At 39.0% G+C, this 24,161-nt stretch overlaps 1 protein-coding gene across 1 annotated transcript in view; it reads left to right on the top strand.

The window, feature by feature from the left end:
• LOC125772421 (uncharacterized) overlaps positions 1–24,161 on the top strand; it is a 69,300-nt gene that overhangs the window by 4,373 nt on the left and 40,766 nt on the right. Inside the window, exons 2-3 of the mRNA XM_049444124.1 lie at positions 139–1,038; positions 2,242–3,591. Of these exons, the coding sequence (XP_049300081.1) occupies positions 139–1,038; positions 2,242–3,591 (2,250 nt within the window). The remainder of the gene's footprint in view (positions 1–138; positions 1,039–2,241; positions 3,592–24,161) is intronic.

Here is a 24,161-nt window from a genome sequence, read left to right as displayed (position 1 = left end):
TCAAATGATTGAATTCTCCGAACATTTCACTTCCCATCGTGGTTCTGTCTCGTTCGTTAACTGTCCATTATAGCCACCGTACGGTCACACTATCGTCCGTGCTCAAGATTAGAGATTAAAATAATTGCACCATTGCAGACCGAATCAACCGTCCCGAAGCGAAACTGTCACCGGTTAACCTGGCTGAAACATTTACCGCATCGCATCCAACGTACACGGCTGTCAATCCGGCAATTTTCCGGCCACCACCAAGTCCACCGTGTGACGTTCGGTTCCCACCAACGGTTGACCTTACCGGTGGTGATAATGATGTCACCGGTTTAAAGCATCCTCAAACGCTCGACCCAGACAGCTGCATCGTACTGAACGATGAAAGAACGCCCCGGTCAGTAGCGGGTGAATCGTTGCGAAATGTTTCCCACCCACCTGACGTTCATGCAATGCAACGCTTCCCAACCGTACCGGCACTGCACCAAGGCAGTAACGTTGATGTTGATTATTTTAAAACAAATTTCACGGATGATAAAACACCGGACGTCAACGCAAACAGAGCGCGCAATTTCGATGAAGAACCGAATAAATACGGTACCCAAACACCGCAGGACAAATCAATCGACCCGGACCGTACGTCGCAGGAGCGCCACCGTTACGGGGATGCCGAAAATAGACCGGCAGCAACGGAATGTGGTTCTACCGGCACCGAAGACAGGCCGGTACAACCGCGCATGATTAGTTTCACCGATGGTGAGTTTATTTTTGGTCCGTTCGATGAACGGTCGCTGGAATTCGGACGATTTGAATTATTGAGCGATAAACTGGGGGCGCGAAAATCTCCCGTTGGGACGAGCGCGTTGCTGACAGCAGCTGCCACTGATGAACGTCCGGCTTCCGAGGTGCCCAAGATCACCGACCCGACGTACAGCACGGCGGCCGCTGAGCGCTTGTACCAGCCAACATTAGCAACAGGCCCGCGAGCAGCACAAGGTGTACCGATTGAGGTGGAAAATAGCGTACCCGATGACGATAAATGGAAAATTGGTGCGTAAGCTAGCGCCCCGGAGAGCATTACGCTTTCATCGACTCATCTTCACAGGCTGGAATTGTTTGGCCGCAACACACACACACACACACATGCTTCCTATACCCGTTACACAAGCGAGAAGAATAATGTTCTCGCTTCATACGTATGCTCGAGCATGAAATTCGAAATTGTGTACATTTTACGGATGACGAAATGAAACCGGCAAAAACCTTGCTTCACGTATAAGGCACCCGTAGCACCGCGTCATCCAATTCTGGCCATTCGATTACGGGTAGCCGAGAGAAAATTCCTTCGGGACCATTACATTTTCCATTTCCAAAACATGGGCCCCTCCCCCCTGAAATGTCATCAACATCACCTTTTCTCCATCACAAACGAACGGACGACAGTGACGATGGAGAACACGAGACATAAACTTCCAAACAAAACACTTCACCTTTTGTGGGTGCTTCCATTTCAACCGGGGCGAATTGCATTATGGTTTTTGGTACCGCTGAAACGGAAAACCCCTCGGATGAGCAATTTCCTGTTGTGTGTGCGTGTGTGTGTGTATCTGTCTCGCTTTGTGTGTATGTTATGTCAGTGGTAAACTCAACCGGGATTTCGGTTTTGGAATTCCGATCCTGTCGACGTTGTTCATGTGCTGACCGGCTGACCAGTGCGACGCACACAAAAACGATCCAACATGAAACGACAACATATTTCCTTCTCCTTTTACTGGCGGACCATAATGTAAAAGGGGAAAAGAAAAGCTAAAAATATAAAACCAACCTTCATTCAACGTTTGCGATGGAATTTTGTCACAAGCGAATAGAATACAAATATAATCTGAATGTCGACGATACAACACAAAACGACGCACGGTGAACCGGTTGTGAGATACAAGCATGATAGATAATCAAAATATTGAAGGATTCTTACACAACTCCCTCTAAAGCAACTCTCTTGATAACAGTGGATTTAAAAAAATGGGGAAATACAACAACATCATCACACATATCGAGAGATTCGGCCAACTCTATCACTTTCATCGACATTAATTGAGTGCTCATTGCCAGACGTCAGTCAATTTTGATTCTATTTGTTCAACCTGTCCCCATATCTGTATGTCTGTGTGTGCATTTTATCGCTATCGCATTTCATAGCTTTCTTTGTTTGAATTTTGCATTTTTGATGGCTGACACTCATTGTGCACACAGCTACGCCCCCAGCCGAATGCTCCCAATCGCCCCAACTTCAACCCGAAAGCTACAACCGTTGGGCACGGTTCGAAAATGGAAATTTAAGCCCTGTGCCATCGGAAAATGAGCTGACCGCAGACAACCGCAAACAGTCACCATCCATCGATCCACCCGACAAACGGCGAACGCGTGGTGAAGAAATTGAGGACATTTTTCAACAGCTTAACCACTCGCTGAAAGCAAACGCATCCAAGGACACGTCCGATGGTGGTAGCGAAGATACTGCCGCGCGAACGACGCTCGGCCAGCTGGTGGAGAATGTACCCGTGATCGAACGTATACTGGACGATTTGTTGACCTTCTCGAAGCAGCTGCTAGAACAGAAGCATTACCTCGAGGCGAAAGAATCGATCGATGATGCAAACGCAGAAGAAGACGTTGTCGTGAAACTGCCACCCGAGAATCGTGGCACTGCACAGCAAGCGGAGATAAATGATGATAATTTAATTAATTTATTAGCCCCCGGCAATGAGCAGGACGCGCAAGAAGCGTTCGACAATGACCAGCGAAACGTTCGGAACGATAAGTCGCACAATAACGACCCCAGCGACGGTGAAGGACTGGGCGCCTCCATCGAACGGGACGAAAAATTGGCAAACAATGACACGAACAGCAATCAACCGGGTGACTTTAGTAGTGGCCCGTTGGAAGATGATTCCAGCGAGCAGCAAACCCAGCAGGAAGACCTATTTACCAACGTGGCCATCTTCAACTGGAACCCGCTGGACGTCTATCAGCAGCACGGGCTGTTTATGATTGATCCCCGGTTCGCTTTGGCTGACATGCGTGCCATCTCTCCCGCACCCGTTAGCTCGTCCTTTCAGCCTTCAATCAAACCACTTCCCACCGTACCGGAGGAAATGGATACTGCTGCTGCCGCTAACGAGCACGCGATTGCTATGCACCGCGGTGCTCAAGTACCGGGCGCCTCCATCGAGAACCAATCAGCAAAAAATTACAACATTGAGACGGAGTCGGGGTGCGTGAAGAGCGACGGAATTGTAAGCACTTTGCACGCTGTTGCAGCAACTGCACCGAAGACGCCTGCGCCCGATTGGAAAATGGACGCTTGTCACAATTATTGTTCACCGAGTGTTGATCCCATGGCAACTACCGGCTCACCGTCAACGGTGGGCTGTCGAGCCGGTGACAATGTAGATAAGATTGTGCAAATGAATCAGGTGTTACATTTCTACGACACTAGCCACGTACACTATCCCCTCGGACAGGATACCCCGGACCGGGACAGCCAGCAGCAACGTGAGCCACCCCATTCTCCAACGCTGACCAGCGCAACAACCGTCGAAGGTACGTACCACTGATGATGGTTGGTGGATTTGTCGTACACTGTCGAAACGATTGCAATAGTTGCAGTCTTTTGATTGCCTGTGTTAAGTCCACGTGTATCAGCGGCACCGTTACAACCCTATGTCCTGCGTCTGGCCCGATCCGTACCAGCGACTAGTACGACAGCATTGTGTCAATGTACCGTTGTGATAATATCCGATTACGTTCCGTGTAATGTGTGGGTGGTAAGAGGACAAATTTATCACACGCTACAGTATGATCCAGATTGGTTCTCTCACGTGTACGGACAGGCGCGGGCAACATTTGCTTCGTTCAATTACGTCCCTTTTGCTGGGCAACTATTACGTAAATTGTTATGGTTTATGTGTTAAAATGTAACAAATTTGTATCAATATATAAAAGCAATGCAAATGTCTCTCCCTCCCTCTCTCTGACTTAAACATGGATTTTTTCTTATCACAAGCGTGACGGCATGACCGTATTGTGTGTTTTTTTTTTTAATTTTGATTAATTATATTTGTGAAAAGTATTAAATTATCTTACCGTAGCTCAAAGGTAGAATAAAACTATGTTGAATGAATTGTGAAAAAAATTAAAAGTTTAATGGGCTTTTCTATTTCTTATTCCATCAGTTAGTATATTACCGAAAAAAATCAACCAGTTAAATAAAAACATTAACATATGTACTCAAAAATCTACAAAAACATATTTAAAAATGATTGCAATTGAACAAATCAACCACTTAAATAAATAGATAACCCAATACCAAAACAGTTATAATTAGAATCGTGCGAAATAGGCACCTTTAAAAGCAATAAATTTATTAACCATTCTGCGCAAATCATTCACATTTACGTGATGTGCATTTGCGTGATTTCTTTTATAAAAATAAATTTCCGTTTTGCATTTATAACCATTTCCCAGAAACGATGCCCAGAACGGTTTTCCATTTTGCTGTGCATTCAGCCAATTCAGTCATGTTAAACCTTATTATTCCATCTGTTAATTTCACCATTACTAAAAAAGAGGATTCACCATTCCCCGTGTACGGTTGAGCATCGAAATGGTTACTGCAACAGCTACCCAGAATCAACTCCTCCTCATCGTGGAAGAGCATGTAATTATGCAACAAAAGTTAAAAACACAACCCAACATTACACACGGTTGATTCTCTGATTCTCGCATAAGCACCTTTTGGTATCCTGCTTCATACATTTCGACCCTGTGTCGACTGTACATCACTGGTCATATTTTTTCCAGCTGTATGATTTTCACCACCGGACACAACCGGTTTTGGTTTTGGTTGATACAGCACCAATTTTGTTGCAGCCGAACTTTTTCCTTCTTCCTGCATTCATTTATACATTACAGCATCAGAAAGCTTCACGTGTTGTTCGCCTTTTTGGAGATTGTTTTTCTACCAATTGCAACTTCACACTGACTTTTTATCCATTCATCGAACCGAACCGAATGGAGGCTGCTGTACCACTTAACGCTTGCAATGCTTCCGCAATGGTTATACACTAGCCGATTATATATTTTCCCCCCCTCCAAGCTCACCGATACACTGAGAACTATGTAAAGGCTCTTATGTTTTGTTTCTTTTTTTGTTGTTTTCGATCATGTTTCATGCATAATAGGCGATAGCACAATATTTGTATTACATTCATGCTTCCATCCATCCGGTACTGTGTAACATCACCTTTTTACTGTTTGGGAACTCGATACGGAAACGCAAGCAATACAGTACATAAAAAACTAGGCTCCATTTATTTATAGTTTTCACTATCCAACGGAAACGGCAACAAAACCACATGTGGAGCTTCGAAACAAAAGTGACTGTGCAATTGCAAACAGAATAACAAAAAAATATACACTCCCCCCTCTTTTCGAACGAGTGTTGGACTTTGTAAACCGCCGAAGAGTCACTTGTAAATCGTAGGTTGAAGCATGAAGCGTAATGATTTTTGTATGGATTCTGCCATTTTTTCCGCCATTTTTTCTCCATCTCCATGCACATTCGATTCACAAAGATGAACTTTTAAATCTCTGTGCATCACTTATTCAAGGGTTTTTGGTGAGGTTTCGGTGGTGGACTGTACAGACGAACTACATACGTATGTTTCGGTAGATTAATTATTGATTGAGTATTACTTGTTGTGCTGAATTTACTAAGGGTTGTTTTAAAGTTTACTTGTTTTATAAGTTTAATAAAAAATATTATTTTATTACTACTAGTAAACAGCCCGAATGGTAAGAAGCTTTGACTTGTAATGATTATATGGTCATTTATCTTCACGAAGCATCCCACGTCGGGTACCATGTTTTAGGGATCATAATATATCATGATTTGATCGATAAGAAACGGCATCAATTTACACACTATTTACACATTTTATCATTGTTCTCCTGGGAGGGTAAAAACACCCATCAACAGTTAATCGTTCAGAGTAGTTTTGGGATGGGGTTTTATAAGAGTATGAGATTCACAGATCAGTAAAAATGATTAAGAACGACACCATTACAAAGAGAGTTTGCCTATTTGAATAATCCGTCGCTATTCAATTAAAACATTTAGGCAATAAAATGTTCACTTTTCTTATTTGGAATTACAGCGTTTATAAACTTGAATATGAAATGGTTTAAACGATTGAAAAAACCATTATTTGTTCAATTTTCATAACTATCTACAATTAATTTAATATTAAACCGAAAAAACTTTTTACGTCGTTTCAAAGCAATGTGTTACATGTTATGTTATAGTGTACTTTTTATTCATGTATTGTTTCAAATTTTTCTTCATTGTTATCCCACAACACACAGTTCGTTTCCAAACGCGGAAGCAAAAACTTTCGTATTAAACTTTTCCAATAAGAAACCATTTCCAATATGTTTGCCGTTTCCTGCAAACGTACATTATTCAGCATTTGTTTTGGCACTGTCATCAGCACACGGTATTGATATAGTGATGTGTGTAATACGCTATAAAAAAACGCCCTCCTCCCGTAGTTCATACATTTCTGAACGACAGCCAGAGTTCCTGTTTCCTGTTGTTTTGCTTTTGATGTTCCCATACGAACCACAAATCTATTTGTTTGGATTGTGCAATGGATTGGTTGTTTTGTTTTTTCTCCTCTGTATGCTGTGCAAATAAACACATTATTTTCCGGAAGTGGTATTATTATTTATGATCTTATGTTATAAGATAGAACTTTTTTTATTATCAAAACATCTGTGCACCAAAAAAGCTATTTTTCCTTTACATGTTGTTGAGTAGGGTAAAACGCTGCCAATAAGTTTTGATTTGAGTTATAATGAAACTTTAAAGAAAAAAAAGGATACTTAATACATGTCCCATTAAACTTTTTTTTCATTTCAAGTGAAATGGATACGACAATCAACAAAAAAACTTTTTGGAAACAAAAACGAAAGAACAATTAAAATATCACAACTGAAAATATATTATTTTTTAACCAAAAGATTTGTTTGATAAACTTAAAAATAATATTCAATGCCAGTAACACATAAGTAGTTATCCGACAGAATAACAAAGTAATATAAAATCAGATTTCCAAGCAAATATATTCAAAAGAAAGCTAACAAAAGGATTCGAGCAATCAATTTTACTGAGACTATGAAGTTAAATCAATTTTATGGTATCATCAATATGTTTTATTGAGTATCATTGTGAAAGTCACAACCAATAACTTATAACAATATAGTTGAAATCATCAATACATAAAAGCTATACGATCAGCCAAATGGACAAGAAAACTCACACAACTCAGCACACAATTAACTGTCGATTCGTCACTACAAACTGTTGATGTTCGGTCGTTTATATTGGACTTTAATTCAATCACGTTTTGTGCAGCTCTTTTCTTACAATTTCTTAACATTTTATCGCAGTTCCATTCGCAAAAAAGCAAAAAACGTTTCCATCCTAATGAAGCATTCAATGGATTGATGTTGGACTGCTTTAATGTCCTGCCAGATCTCAGTAAAAGTATCAACACAGCCATAAAACTGATGAAGCGAATGCATGCAACAGAAAAAAAAACACCCAGCGAAACCGTCTGTCCGGCGCCTGGTTTTCCTTGTGCGGCTCATAAAGATGGAAATAATATTTTCATGTTGTGCTATTTATTACCTGGAAAATGATGCACGGAAATCGTGATCGGCCATGATAGCGTAGGAAGCGGGCCAGCCAGCAGAAAACATGGCCACCATTACCGAAGATGCTACTTTTACGAGCTGCTCTATCTTGATTCCTTACCGTCTGGCTCTGACTGCTCTCCACGGATTGCTTGTCATTACGAAGGCATCTCTTCCTTAGCAAAAGAACGTTAGTGAATCGTAGTTTTTTTTTATTTTCATTTGTTTCCACAGCACAGCAGAAACTATCTCTCAAATTGTGCTAGCTACTTAAAGTTGAGAGTTCTCAATTTTACGCTGCAATATATTTACTTTTCCACACGTCGAAGAAACTAACCGCCCGTGTAAAACCCTTCAAAGAAATTCCACATGGGAGGCAGCGTCGCTAGCTAGTTCTTTTATAAATCAAAAACCATTTCCTACCACACACACATATGGTCCCACCGGGTGAACCACAAGTTTGGTGTCTGCATTGTTCTCCTTAGTGCGGAGTAGCATCATATAAAAAAGGAGGGGGAATATATTGACAATGGACAAAATGTGTGCCCGGGATAGAACCTACTTGCCTTGATATTGAAAATAAAGCGACAGCTAAGTGTATCGCCCGCATCGGAAGGCGGCCAACGAAAACAAGACAAGAGCATGAAGAATCCTCTAAGTACTCTTATCACCGTGGTTCAACGCTTCCACCTCATGCGCCAGAAGTCTGCACTGGAAAACTGCAATCCACTGTCAATGATATCGCAAAAAGAATGCTGTTGTGTGAAAGGGGGTAGTGGGGGGACATCCAACACACAATCCGGATGGAAGTGGAAAATGCACTTTTGTTTATTTGACCACATCCAGTGTAGAGGGGAGCTGCTAGCGACTAGCGCAAGAAAAAGCCCCTTTGCTCGTGTTGGCTTCAGTGCCCAGTTCCGGTATCAGGAAAGGAAAGAGTGGGACAGCTGGAAAAAGTTATTACAGCAGGAAAAGTAAATCTGAGAACATTGAACACCGACAAACACCAGCTGGAGTGTGAAACACTTCAAAAACTGAGAAAATCTCATATCCTTTCGTGGATGTGGACGACACTCACCACAACCACAAACACTCCCAAAGTTCTAGGGTAAAAACGAATACGAAGCAACAACGACAAAACACCCCTAAAGAACATCCGGTAGTGTGCGGCGAAATAGGAATATTTATGATTGTACTGAGCATGTGGGGAGTTTTATCCGGCGCGTCTTTGACCATCCCGTTCGAATCGTTCGAATTCCACTAGCGGGATCGTAAATAGTCGTCCCATTCGTCCCACGAAGCAATTTTGCTTTGCGTCACCTTCAGCGAAGTACGCCTTCAGTACCAGAAACCGTACACAAATCGTTCGCAGACTATCATATTTTATTATTATTGGAACGTACTTTAACACCTACTCACCAGCAGTGCAGGTCAGCGCCCTTTTGTCTAGAATGTTGGAAAGCTAAATGATTTCTTTTAAGTTTGATACGATTAAAAGCTTCCGTCGATATCTTCACTTACACTCGTCAAAGACCGCAGTTAATTCAGTTAATTTGTGAAGAGGAATTCGGTCAACAGCAACCAAAAAGAAACCCATCAATGGTTGTTTAATTGACTTTTTTCTGAACCCTGATGCTCCACAGTTCACCACTCGGAGTGGAAGTCGGTTCACTTTTACTTGACCCAAAAACAAACAAAAAAGCACCCCCGGACGAAGTGTGTCCTTTCGGAAAGTAGCAGCACGGTCAAAAAACCAAGACGAGATAATGATATAAATTAATTTCGAACAAGAGTCAACCACCTTCCCTCAAAAGCTCGGTTCCACCTAATTCGAGCTAACTTTTCATCGTTTCGCTCCACTCCAGCGGGTGCGTTTCAATCATTATCCTACCCAAGAGGGAAGCCTGCAGCAGATACCCGAGACGGGCAGACAGCACACAGCAACATCGCTCCCAATTATCAGTTCACGAGCCGCTGGAAAAGCTTATTATTGGATTTGTGCGCTCGTTGAGAGAGGTGCGCTCCCTCATCAGACATTCCCCTCCAGCCAAGGAATGGTCACAGACCTCGCTCTTGGTTTCTGGGAACTGCACAAAACTTCACATCATCCTCATCATCATCGGGACCGGTATTAGTAAAACGTTCCGTTTTCACCATTGTTGGTCGGTCGCCATTTTGTGTTCGGTGTGTTGGGTGGTGGAAATCGATGCGGCCAGCCAAACCATACTGGGATTGGGAATGGGGGGTTTAAGAGCAGGCAAAATCAACCGACCAAGTCAAGTACAAACAACCAATCAAACTCAGCCCATCTCAGCACGGTACACACACATGGTGCGGCATCTTCGGACAAACCCAAGCACCACCTTAGACCTTCCACGGTGGCTTTGAACGTTCTGCTTGTGGCCGTGGCATTCGTGTGATTAATAATTTCCACAAACAATCATACCGCGACCAAAACGCGTTCCATTATACCCATTCTCCCTCCACGTTACACACGTCACACAACGGTCGCCAGTATGCCGTCGTTCCTTTGACATTCACCGGGGGCAACTACACGCAGCCATCACAAATACACAAATCGCTTCGTGCTGTGTACTATTTGCTCAACTTTACAGGAACAAATATGTGAACAGCGGTGCGCGAGCGTGGGGCTCGATTGGTAGCGATTTACTACCTTATTCCCTCTTAAAGTGTACGGAACAAGGCAAACAATGCACTCACACACAAGCTAGAAGCATGTGGTAAAAGCTGAAGAAAGGAAGCATTTTTACATCGCTTTCAGTTTTTCGTGTGATGGAGGTTTTCATCCTCCAAACACATAAGGTACCACGAAAAACAAACGAGCTTAGCTAATGGGCTAGCAATAGCTCAGCCAGTTCCTGTAACATCAACAGCAACCACATAAGCATGGAGAGAAAAAAACTACCTAGCTTATTGGAAACGACCATCAAATTAATGATGGTAATTTTGCTTTTCCTTTCGCTATAAATCATCATACGGGTGGAGCGTCGTGTATGCGTGGTACCGATGGTTGTAAAATTCGTGGTAAGCGTTTTAACCACCGGACGGTTCTTCGATCACGGGAGTCATTCTTCAAAACATTCTAAAATGAGAGACTGTTGGGAAATGTTTTTCTTTTTTTGGTATGCCGCACCGTTCCGTTGTGTTTAAAGGTAAAAGCTTCAGTTTACTACCTGCATTTTCCCTGTTGTAGCTCATAACAGCGAAGAGAACTTTTTTTTTTAACTTGCTTACTTAACGAACGACGAACATCGTGGTCACATCATGGTGGCCAATTGCAAACTCAATGGTTTGTTTCCGTGTATGGCAGCGTTTAGTCAGCTTGTGCAACAAAATGAATCAATAAACATTTCAAGTTCAACGAAAAATAATTGATGGTGCATTTCTTTACCCGACTTTAAGTGTAACAAATTTGATTTAAATTCGTTTAAAGTTTAAGTTTGGCAGAAATTTAATGAGCGATTTTTTTCTTTTATTTTCAGGTAAGTTAAAGATCATAAAACATCAGCAAAGAGAAGTATACCAACGTACAAATTACTAAACATTTGTTCACCACTCATTAACTGGTCTGTTCCAAACGAGACTACAGTATATTGCGTCCAATTACACTTAACTGGTAGATAAAATCGATCAGCTACTGACGGGTTTTGCTTTCATCACTGCTACCCATTTACCCAGCTGCCCATTGGCCCATTGGCCTACGGTTTGTTTATTGTGGCTACTATTAAGATAAGCATTAGTTCGTACCTCAATTTCCTCATTATTTTCACTCGCCGTTCTACTATCGTCTAGGCTTAGTGAACGATTCGTTGACGTTACAAAACTACCCAACGAATGAATTATTACTCTTCCGTTTTGTTTCCTACAAGTACAAAAGAAAGGGCTAGAAAGGGTAAAGTACGTTGATTGACCGCATAAACATAATCAAAACCCGGCGGGCCCCGAGATTGATCAGTCCGTCAATCAGTTTTCAGGGTCAATGGGTGTCTGCATTGTAGTAATGAGACTAGATTTTGGGTCGGGCAATGGTTGGAAATTTTCGTGTTCAAATATGGGAACACCCCTTGAAGCTAACCGGCGGTCATAAAACCGCCGTGCCGTGAAAGAAACGGTTATTAAATAATACAATTATACCCTCCACAATAAAACACCCTGTTGTTACTCGTGGTTCGGGTTGCGCTGTTGGTTAGACTTTTTTTGTTTTCACTTTTATTGCAGCTATAGATAGTGCGTTGATAAAAGGAAAAGCTAATTACATGCGGTGTAAATTATGTACTGATTTGTAATGACAGCTAGAACACACAACAATAAATCACCGATGCGAGTGAGTCGAAAACTGATCACTATTTGTGTGAGTGTTTTGCTTTAATACGGAAACCTTTTTTTTCGAAAGTAATCGAACTATTTTGTATTTTTCCGTAATTTAGGGATTTATTTTATTTTAGTGCTTTGCATTTTATAGTATTTTTTGCATTTTATCGCTGTACAATATTATTTATTTTTTCTTACTTACGAAGGACTTTATGCAGATATATGGTGGTTCTCATTTATTGTACTCAATGTTCTTTTTTTTTGGATAAAATTCTTATCGTCTTTGCTAATAATTCTCTTTGCAAACAATTTTACCTTTAATTGTAATAAATCGATAAATAAATTGAAAATCATCCAAATGTCTGATTGCAGTCTTGTAGTAATGCAACCGATTGAGATAAAATTAAATTCTTACTATATTGTCTTTCTTTCTTTTTAATTTGTTGTTCGAAAACCTTCTCTACTCTACTGGAATTCTACTGAATTATTATAAAACCGATCCTATTATGTGAAAAGATTAAAATACATACTCAAATTCATGATTTTATCTTCGAACTACATCTCTTGTAATCTCATTTTCAATTCTCTTCTGCGCATAAGCTTTAAACAAAGGTAAATAGGTTAAAATATTCACATGTTTTTATCAACAAAGATGACATTATATCAAACTGATAACGATGTATGTCTCGTTAATGAATGAGCATTTATATAAACAGCTACATGATAAATTTTCACCATCTGTGAAGCCTTTACCGAATAATTAAAATGCAAAAAATAGGGAAAAACGACAACGCTCAAACGTCACGTTGAGACGATCTACGCGCAGCAATTCTTTACCATACAAAGCGCACAATGAAACGATTACTACCCGTTCCAATACGTTCTGTTAGGCATCATTTTACATCGTTGCATTTGCTCATTTATGTTGCTTCCCTGATGCCGAACTTCATCTACCAGCAAAGGGAGGGAGCCCCGTAATGAGAACAATAACACCCAACAATGAAGTTATACCCTGTGGGCGTACAAGGTACGTGGGCCACCCATCAGGCAGAAAAGATCCAAAAATAAAAATGAACATCTTTTTGCAACGTTAAAGCAAGCGAGCGCAAACATTCATTAGCATCGATAAATTCATTTGCCACGGTGGGTTTCAGGGGTTGGGGCCCAGCTGGAGCTTTTGCGAAGGTTAGAGTTGCAAATGCGCGGCGACTCGGGGCAGAGCGCGTTGATGCCGCCTGAATGTATGCAATGGTATGCGATACACATGCATCCGATGCGCTGTGCAAAGGAAACCGCTGCGAGAAACGCGTTTGGAATACAGAAATGCTTTCACCTTCACGTAGCAAATGCACACACACACCTGTATCTCTCCAGCAGTTTACTTTGAAATTTGCCCTTTCAAACACACACACACGCTCAGGTGCAGTAGAAAAGCTTTGAGATAATTCATCCCATACACCATAAATGGCTTCTGCCAAAGTTCGTTGCACACGGGGAGCATTTGAGCTAGGAACGCACCATAGGAACATATTTATGACTTCGTCTTGACGGGAATGCTTGAGTTGCATTTTTCACCAGTCACTGCCCGATTCTCAACGGGGGGAACGTGCATTTTCTGTTGGGCGGCTACTATTTGCCTTACACCATACCAGTGCACAGTGGGCAACGGCCATACAAATGCCGGGATGAAAATCAATTATATGAGCCATGGTGGTTATTTTCTTCAAACCTGTTTAATATAACTAAAAAATGTGTAATTACATAATTGTAAATTATTTTTCTCAAATAATAGTGTTTTCAATAATGAGTACAAATGGGAACTAGTATGTTTGACAGAAGCTAGTGGAGTTTGACTTCAATTAAGGAGCAACAAATTGAACAAACAAGGAACAAATTATGACGAAGATGTACTAAGTTTTAAACTTAAAAGCAACTAAATAAGTAATATTTAGTCAATTATACCTATAATAATGAATAATCAATCAAAATCTTTTCGTTTAGAAAGCGACGCTGCTATCATATCACAAATTAGATTCTTTCCAGAAAAACTTAAATATTTTTCACTGTCATGCCCTCAGATGTCTGTGTCAGAAGTTATTCGAGGAACCAAGTTCCATACCCTGTTCGAGAAAATATAAAATTTTCCTCATTATTGAACAATTTAGCAAAATTTATAAATGTGATATATTTTGATGCGAATTTGTTGCAATAAGTTTCTTTTCACTCAAATAATGCTTTAAATTAAAAAAAGAATAAAAAATCAGAAAAAAATTGCTAAAAAATTTTCCACTCGAAAATTTCATAAGGCTTACCCCTTACGTTTTTTTTTGAGAAATTTTGCAAAAAAAATGAAATTGATTTATTTTAATGCCAATTGGTTGCAATAAGTTTCTTTTCACTCAAATAGTGTTTCAAACAAAAAAAAAGAATAAAAAATTGTAAAAAAATTAAAAATTTTCAAAAATTTCAAAATTTCATTAGGCTCATTTTTGCACCAAGTTTTGCCTATAACTCGGTCGGTATCCAACGGATCGACATTCTTCAACCTGTGGTCGATAGATGGCACCAATGGCTACATTTTCTTCTTGGACGACCATGCCCTCAGATGTCTGTGCCAGAAGTTGTTCGAGGAACCAAGTTCCTTACCCTGTTTGAGAAAATGTAAAATTTTCCTCATTTTTCTGCAATTCAGCAAAATTTTTAAATGTGATATATTATATTGCGAATTTGTTGCAATAAGTTTCTTTTCACTCAAATAATGCTTTAAATTAAAAAAAGAATAAAAAATCAGAAAAAAATTGCTAAAAAATTTTCCACTCGAAAATTTCATTTCACCCCTTACGTTTTTTTTGGGAAATTTTGCAAAAAAAATTTAAATTGATTTATTTTAATGCCAATTGGTTGCAACAAGTTTCTTTTCACTCAAATAGTGTTTCAAACAAAAAAAAAAGAATAAAAAATTATAAAAAGATAAAAAAATATAAAAATTTGAAAATTTCATAAGGCACATTTTTGCACCAAGTTTTGCCTATAACTTGGTCAGTATCCAACGGATCGACATTCGTTAACCTGTGGTCGATAGATGGCACCACTGGCTACATTTTCTTCTTGGACGGCCATGCCCTCAGATCTCTGTGCCAGAAGTTATTCGAGGAACCAAGTTCCATACCCTGTTTGAGAAAATGTATTTTTTTTTTCATTTTTGTGCAATTCAGCAAAATTTTTAAATGTGATATATTTTAATGCGAATTTGTTGCAATAAGTTTCTTTTCACTCAAATAATGCTTTAAATTAAAAAAAGAATAAAAAATCAGAAAAAAATTGCTAAAAAATTTTCCACTCGAAAATTTCATAAGGCTTACCCCTTACGTTTTTTTGAGAAATTTTGCAAAAAAAATGAAATTGATTTATTTTAATGCCAATTGGTTGCAATAAGTTTCTTTTCACTCAAATAATGTTTTAAACAAAAAAAAGAATTAAGAATTATAAAAAAATAAAAAAAATATAAAAATTTGAAAATTTCATGAGGCTCATTTTTGCACCAAGTTTTGCCTATAACTTGGTTAGTATCCACCGGATCACCAATCTTTTACCTGTGGTCGATAGATGGCACCAATGCGCAGTGGGCAATGGCTACACAAATGCCGGGACGAAAATCATGTTTATGAGCCATGGTGGTTATTTTCTGCAAACATGTTTGATATAACTAAAAAATGTGTAATTACATAATTGTACATTATTTTTCTCAAATAATGTGTTTTTAATAATGAGTACAAATGGGAACTAGTATGTTTGACAGAAGCTAGTGGAGTTTGACTTCAATTAAGGAGCAACAAATTGAACAAACAAGGAACAAATTATGACGAAGATGTACTAGGTTTTAAACTTAAAAAAAGCAGTTAACTATTAAAAAGTAACTAAATTATTAATGTTTAGTCAATTATACCTATAATAATGAATAATCAATCAAAATTTTTCGTTTAGAAAGCGACGCCGCTTGATACCCTAAAACGTGATAATTAGGGTCGTTCCAGAAAAATTTAAACATTTTTTACGATCGCGCATGGTCGCAACCAATTAAATCAAAAATATATAGTAAAAATGTTGGCCTTTTATTTGATATAGGGCACAAGAGTTAACTCGAGTGCAAACATATGTTTTTTCATTGTCTAATACATCATATCTGAGAACAGCAAGACCTTCTTTTGGTTTTTGGTAATTTTTGAAACGAAAAATATTATATTATCAAAACAATGAATACAAATGCAAAGTATATTAAAAAACCTATTCAAAAAAGTCAACTGTTGAACTGTTTCTCAAAAAGTTTCAAATTTGAAAATGAGATATTTTGGTTTTATCTTAGTTAAAGTATCTACTTCCCAAACATGTATTAAGTTTGCATGAATGACGATGTAAGGTTTTCGAGTTTCATACAGGCATTTGCCCACTGTGCAGTGGGGATGCTCTGACATGCACAACCATGGGTTGTTTAGGTTAGAATTTACAGACACGACTTCATTGACTACAAAAAAGGGCATCATAATGAGAAATTTTAATTAAAATAGAAATTTTCCTGTAACTACAGAAAGACATTTGATGTTGTATATCTGTAAGCTTATTGCCTTTTAAACTAAAAGAAACATTTAATTTTAGCATCTCTTGTATAACAGTTACGAATCGATCGTGTGCTGTAATAAGAACCATCAACCCATTTTCGTGACAAGAAACAAAATCTTTTTAACAAAAGCAAGAACCAAAAAAACATAGCTTTATCGTTTAGTACAAGATTTTGTCAACCCGTCACGTACCGATCCGGTATCATTCGAACCAGCAATCCACAGCAATGCAGCAGTTGCATCTCAAGCACTGTCTTTTTCTTTTCTCTCTTTCTTTCATTTATTCTTTCCATCGCAATTGTTCACATAGCAGGTGGTAGCAAGTGCAAAGAATTTTTGCAGAAAATCATAGCTTCAGCAACATCCCCCGGACGGACTCCGTACTTTGAAGTAGTGACTTCTTTTTGTGTCCTTCGTTCCCCACTATGATACGATCGAAGGAGATTTTTCCCTTACTGATAAAAAAGAAAACAAATTAAAAAAAAAAGACATTCCATTTTTTCCTCCCGTGAAGTATGAAGCAAACCCTGATGCAAACGATGGCACAAATGTGCCCGCAAGCGTTTTTGTGGGGGGAACCATATTTCTTTTCATGCTTTTTAGCTTAAAACCGTGCCCAACACTGTGTACGGCTAATACGTGTCAGCTGAGATTTGCACCATGAATGTGTCATATTTTCTTAGCATATGCATCGTTTAGCGGTACGAAGAAATTGACACACGAACAGCTGTCCGGTCGAACATTTTACATTTCGTTAATCAAAATGAACGTAGGAAAAGAGGGTTTTACATGAATATTTTATTTTCGGATTTTTCTTTTACATTTTACTATTTTTGTCATGGCTGAAACACGTGTATGGGTTTATTTCAAATAAAATAGATGTGTTCAAAATTTACAAAAGGGTTCATTTCAAGCAATTCAATGAAAGGTTTTTTTGAATTATATTTTGCACCACTCGTTCGATCATGGAGCGTTTCTCAGATGATAATGTAATGTCTTCCACATTTCTTGTAATTGCTTCGTATGAAAACAAACACTACTAGATAACATTGTAGACGCGTCAGATGACATTTAGACGCGTCAGATGACAAGGAGGACTAGTACGGTTAACCATAAATAGAATTTTCATATCTGGAATAGTTTTTCAATAGATTTCATGAAATTTAAATAAAAGTCGACTCTCCGATTTGGAAGACACTTAACATAGCAACATGGCATTTGGTAAAGATCGCTTTAAAAACAAACAACAACCACCCTACCCGTGCAATCCCTTTGTTTAACTTCAGTGCCAATTTTGAAACCATTTTCTAATGATCTTAAGTCGTTCTCCGTTTGAAATTCTTCCCGAAATGGAACCGAAGAAACCAAACCTCCGAAACGTGTGAGTGTTTGTTCAGTTGCGTTTCTTCATTGAAGGGGCAATTGCAAAAACCTCCCCGGGCACTCGTGTCACGCTTCACAAACGGGGCATCGTAGTTCCTAAAGGAATTTACGCTTATGCTTCATTCGCCGCAACCGATTCTATGCATATAGCATCAAATTGGATCGTGTTGGACGGTGGCGGACAGCCGGAGAAGCCACTTGCGGCATAAAACTGGGCGGAATGGTACAGCGAGTGACATTTTCCGCACTGTACCAAAATTCTACCGACTAACTGTCTGGCAGGCTGCTGCCATCGCCGTACTACAAGGCGTACGAAAGATATGCAACACGTGCGCCACCCGTCGCACTAGTGGAACGCATATTCTACATATGTGTTGTGCATTCCGTGTCCAAACCCCCCCCCCCCCCCACACACACACACACTAGTTCACGCTTTCAACCTGGCAGTCACCAAATTTTACGTCAGTATGTGAGAGGTTTTTTTGAGTTTTGCTTCCTTCTTTTTTTGTTGAGACATGCATCCTACACTCCATCTTCCCCAGACCGTCAACAAACTGACAGCAATCGCATCGCGTTCCACTTGGCAGCGCTTTTTGCATTTATGGCAATGCGTCTGCTGTGCAAGCAACCGTCCGTGGGTTTCTTACAGTATGGTTCATAAGGTTTTTCTCGTTCTTCTTTTCCGATGCTTCTTTGACTTTCCTACCGAGTAGCTTCAATTTCACCGTTTTTTTTAAAGATACCTCCAAATAACTGGCCCGTGAGCGTACGGAACTGTGGATGGAAAATAATGCATGCCATGTTGCTACGGGACGGAAAGCAGATAGTGCAACCATGTGAAACATTGGCCGATAGCAGTTTATTTACTCGAAAGGATACACACTACTGTTTGTTGAATGATTTTTTTAAATATTAAACATGACATTGATAAGCAAAAGATAAAATGTATTGTAAAAGACTTGACAGTAAAGCAAGATGCGTTGAAGAAGATTTACACAATTACAAAAGTTTGGATAAAAAAAAGTTGTTTAAAGATCTTTAAAAAAATTATTAAATTTTATTCGACTTTGGTATATCTTTTGTGTACTAGATAAAATATTACATTCAGAAAGACATTTAAAGTTTGGCTTTTAATTCTACGAATAAATAAGAAATTACAAAATAGTATAAATTAAATGAAATTAAAAAATACTTTTATGAAGTATACTAAAAAACAAGCCAGTAATACAATAGAACAATAATAAATAAGTAAAAATAACTATTTTTACTTAAACGTCTGTTAAGATACTGTATCTTTTTTATAAAGGCCAAACTATTTCATTCACACCATACAACGTAGGTACTTTCTCTGTGTTCAGTGGGTAACCGTATTGTTTACCGTTGGATGCTTTTCTTTTCACAACTCAATGAACAAAATGTAAAGAAATTGATCTTTACCATATTGCCGGTTGGCTGGCTGGATATCGGTCAAATCACAACGAAAGTGTCGAACATGGGTGTCATATTCGCAACCCAACCTTTATCCAAACCACGTGCAGCACGGTGGAAAGATTGAAGGATTTATCATGGACACAAACCGGGGTACCACAGGACAAAAAAAAAACTCTTTTCTCTGTATCTGCTTGGTTTGTTCGGTTTCTTGCTTAGAAGAACCATTGCCGACGGTGAGCGAATGTGTTGCTCACGGTAGCTAAGAATACGGTACGTGGATGGATTTATTTATATTTCTCACCTGCCTTTACGTACCCACGTTAGCACTGCTTACCACCGTAGATCAACGGCGTTTAAATAAGCGGATGATTAAACTATATTAAAAATACATCTTGAGGTTTGTCATCCATGTTTCGGATTGTCATCATGGCCACTGGCATCGTACGCGTCAAGGTTGATTGTTAATGATGTGAAGACAACAGCAAAAACCTAATTGCTCATTTGCACTACAGTGGAGGGCAGAACGCGATACAACAAAAGTCATCACTACAAGGCAGGACAAAATCAAGGACATTAGTGTTGAAGATCAACGAAACAAAGAATTTCAAGGGCGTTTTAAAAAGTATGTTCAATGTTACGAAAAATGTTTTCTTTGTACACAAAAGACTCTGCAAAGTCACATCGAATGACATATATGGGCTGAAGATTTATCATCCTCTAGTCTTTGTTGCCTCGTTGATGATGATGACGAACTTATTATAATTTGCGCATCATCCACAGCAAATCATCGGAGCCGAAAATTCGTTGCAAGGTTTCTGCTTCCAAGCGCGAAAACAACAGGAACGCCATTCGTTCCGCCTCAACGTCACGATCATTCTCGCCATTTCAACGTCTGACTCATTCAAAGACACTTTATACCAACAAGAATCAAAATGAGAGAGAATGAAACAGAGAAGAGTGCCCGAAAAAAGAAATAACAATTTTTGACAGCCATCGTGACGGTGACTTATGTTCCTCACCGCTTCCATCACGCAGTGGATGGTGTTGGTCCGGTGTATGTTTCACCTCTACCTGTTTGAAACTCACCCCAAAGCATATAACACACAAACACTACTGCGTGAAGAAAATGCGGCATCGCTGTACGATCGTGAGCGGTAGAAGATCATCCATATGACTCAAGGATAGCAACCGTAGAAACAGGTAGTAGTAGCAGGTACCAAGCGTGCTCGATCCAAGCGTGCCGGTCGTTCAGTTTGTCGCGAAGTTTCAAGCGTTCGAGAGCGGGTGAATCTTAAACAAAGATCTGTGTGAAACTTTTTTTTTTGAGTCGGTTTGTGGTTCGGTGCGAATTTCGGTACAGTAGTTATTAACGCGTCACTTAAGTGAATTTTATCTGTGCTTGCAAAGGTGTAGTGAGTGTGGTTTTTTGAGTTTCACGAAAGCATAAAGGTTTGTGAATTTGAAGTTCTTTTATTTGTTAGGAAATAGTGCTATCGAAAGTGGAAGTTAGTTTTTGTTGAAAATGCTGATCTATTTGTTGAGTTGACCTTTTTTTATTTAAAAAGATTAAATTTAAATTTAAATGAGCTTGATTATTATTATTTTATTTTAAAACAAATTAATGAATGCAGTTGGTTGGTGCAATTAATCAGACAATCGTACAAAAAAGGTGGCAAGTGTATACTGTGGATGCGTTAAACTGAGAAAGAAACCAGACCTACGAACAGGCGCGTTACCAATTACAGCCATCCATCGTCGTGCAATGGAAGGTGTGAATCATCACATAGTTTTAAATTTGGGCGATAGACTATGTCTTAATGGAGAAATGGAAATTTTTAAAAATAGCATGTTTGATTGCTTAAACGGAAATTCAGCGTCACATACAATTTCCACCACCTCAACACCTATTCCAACGAGAGAGGTGAAAAAGATAGACACGAACGAACAAACGGTGAAACAAAACTTCCTTCACAAATTCACAAAACCCATACGCACAAGATGTTCACAAAATGCATGAGCATGGTATGCATCCGAGCATTGACCGGATCGGTAGAAGCTCGTTTCTAAATTAAAACCGTACATCTACCTACAGACCGTTATAGGAGTAACCTCTTTGGAATGCGGTCATAACTCCCGCTGCTACTAAGTAGAATGGTATTAGCCGGGGGGAACCATATTTTTGGATGCGGTGGTATGGCATTTACTAAGCAAAGCGTCTGGTTTTACTGTAGCAAAAATTGTAGGCCACCAAAATGAGGTCATGGTGGTTTTGCAGAATGTGTTTTTATCTTTTGCTAATGTATGTTTTGTTTCATTATGTTTTTCCTACATCAAATATCGCTGATTTGATCATATTTGTATATATAAGAAACTTTTGGGTTTTTGGAATTGGGTGTTCTGTAAAACAAATTACATTAATAGATTGTAAAAATAAAACTTAACTTTTATCAAGCAAATGCATAAATTTAAAATAGATACGCATAAATTGAATACTTAACAATTTGCAGAAAATAAATCTAATCAAATAAGGTATGAGACACCATGCGTCTCCATTCACCTCCTAAAAAAAAGGAATTATAATTTAAATATTTAAATATTTACACAATCAATTTCATCAATCAATAATGAACAAAACAAGCTTTTTTGATTTTTTAAACAAAACTTAGCATTACAAGCTAAAGAAAATCAATTACAAATTTAAATAAATAAATTTAACAAATTAAAATATATGAAGCATCATGATGCGTCTCCATCAATCTTGTACGCGTAAATAGAATACAGTACAAATTTAGTACATTGATCTTAAACTTGGAATATATGGGCAATCAATTTCAATAATGAATTAACAAAAACACTTTTTGCATTTAAAAACAAAAGTGAAGACAAAAACATAAAGAAAATAAAAAAAATCAAAAATCTATGAAACACCATGCGTCTCCATTAGTCTTCTACACGTAAAGGGAATTCATTGCATATTTATTACATTGCTCTTGAACTTGGAATATTTGAACAATAAAATTTCAACAAAAATAAACAAGCTGATGCGTCATTCTAAACACAACTTATGACGCACTCGCTAGCGTAGAGCTACCTAACCGATTATCGTTGATTATCATCATCAGCGTCATTAAATTTGACAAACTTGAGCCCATGGCTTCTAGCTGTCGCTGCTCTATGCCACTGGATCAGCAAATGAACGATTAATTGCGACGATAAATCCCTGGTGGGCAGAAATCATAATCCAATGAAGCGAACGAAGTAACTTTGACGTAGAGTGTGTGCTGGAGGAAGGGAAGGTCATTAGCACAAGATTTAAAATCGTTTAATTAATTCGTTTCATTGAAAATTTACTTCTTCTGATGATTTGGACGATTTTGTTAGAAATTGGGTCAGCTTATGGAGGGGAATGACCGACACTTTTTATCTACCAGCAAACAATCAAACGTTTGCTAGGAGCTATTATTACTAGAGGCCAATATACTCTGAATTTTGACATAGAAAGAGAAAAAAGGACATCACAAAGGAAACATGATAAATCACCATGTTCTAACAGAAAGAATAATAAAAAAATTCATGTATCAAAACTGAACCCATACCATAAGCCAAAAACTCCATCGAAAGTGCACGACTTGCGCAAGAAAAACTTTGCTGTGGCCATCCAACTCGAAACTCACACGAGTGGTACTCACAGCACGCAGCACAGAAACGTTAGCCAAGAAATAGAACCAAACATACACACAGAGACAAAAAAAAATACCGAACACTCTCACAAACTGTCTTATTTTGCACTGGTCACGAATGATCTTATCGCTTGAATGAAGGCTCACGGGCGCAACAAAAGGATACCGACACAAACGGGGACGAAGAAAAAAAAACGTAAACTTCAAAGCGGAGACGCAACTCTTCATACAGCAAATTAAGTTTTTGAAAACTTGTTATAGAAAGTGTCTGTTTTAATTAAAATCTCATGAACCATCTCGCTGGAGAGACATGAAGTAGACTTCATGTCTAGGCATCATCCGGTTTCCCCCGACCCGTACCAGTCACTTTCACCTCTCGTTACCACAAACACAAAAGGCTTCCAAAGTTCGTATCCAACGAACGAGTTTGCTCGGTATGCACTTTACACAAACGTCAACAGCAGGGAACGTCGTGATAATTCGCGAGAAAAATGACCAAAAAAAAAACACTCACATAACTACACTCATTCACTTTAGCGCGATAAGTCTCCTGCGGGACAGACTAGCTGATCTGGAGCGATTTGATCCCATGTGAATATATCTTTCTGTTTTTTTTATCAAACCCATGGCTTGATTGTTGAGAAGTGCCGCTTCACTTACACTCGGACCGAACGCTGGCGGCTTTGGCTTTAAGGTTTGATGGTTTAAGATGATATTTTTATCCCTTCAAACAAAACTTCCCGCCCCGAAATGTTCTCTCCCGCGGGGTGGATAAAGTCGCGGTGCGGTGGGCAATTTAGTGTTGGGCTCATCAAATAAAAGGAAAAAATAACAACTAAAACATAACGTTAAAAGAAAAGCAGCACCAGTCTAGTAGCGCCCCAGCATATCAGATGAAAAGTCTTTCACTCAAATCCCATTTATCTTCCAGTGAAGTAGGACGCATTTGTGGCGTTAGCCGCGCTACTGCAAA

The sequence above is a fragment of the Anopheles funestus genome, chromosome 3RL, assembly GCF_943734845.2.
Source record: "Anopheles funestus chromosome 3RL, idAnoFuneDA-416_04, whole genome shotgun sequence".
In the NCBI taxonomy this organism is placed as follows: domain Eukaryota; kingdom Metazoa; phylum Arthropoda; class Insecta; order Diptera; family Culicidae; genus Anopheles; species Anopheles funestus.
This window is presented reverse-complemented; position numbering and strand designations above follow the sequence as displayed.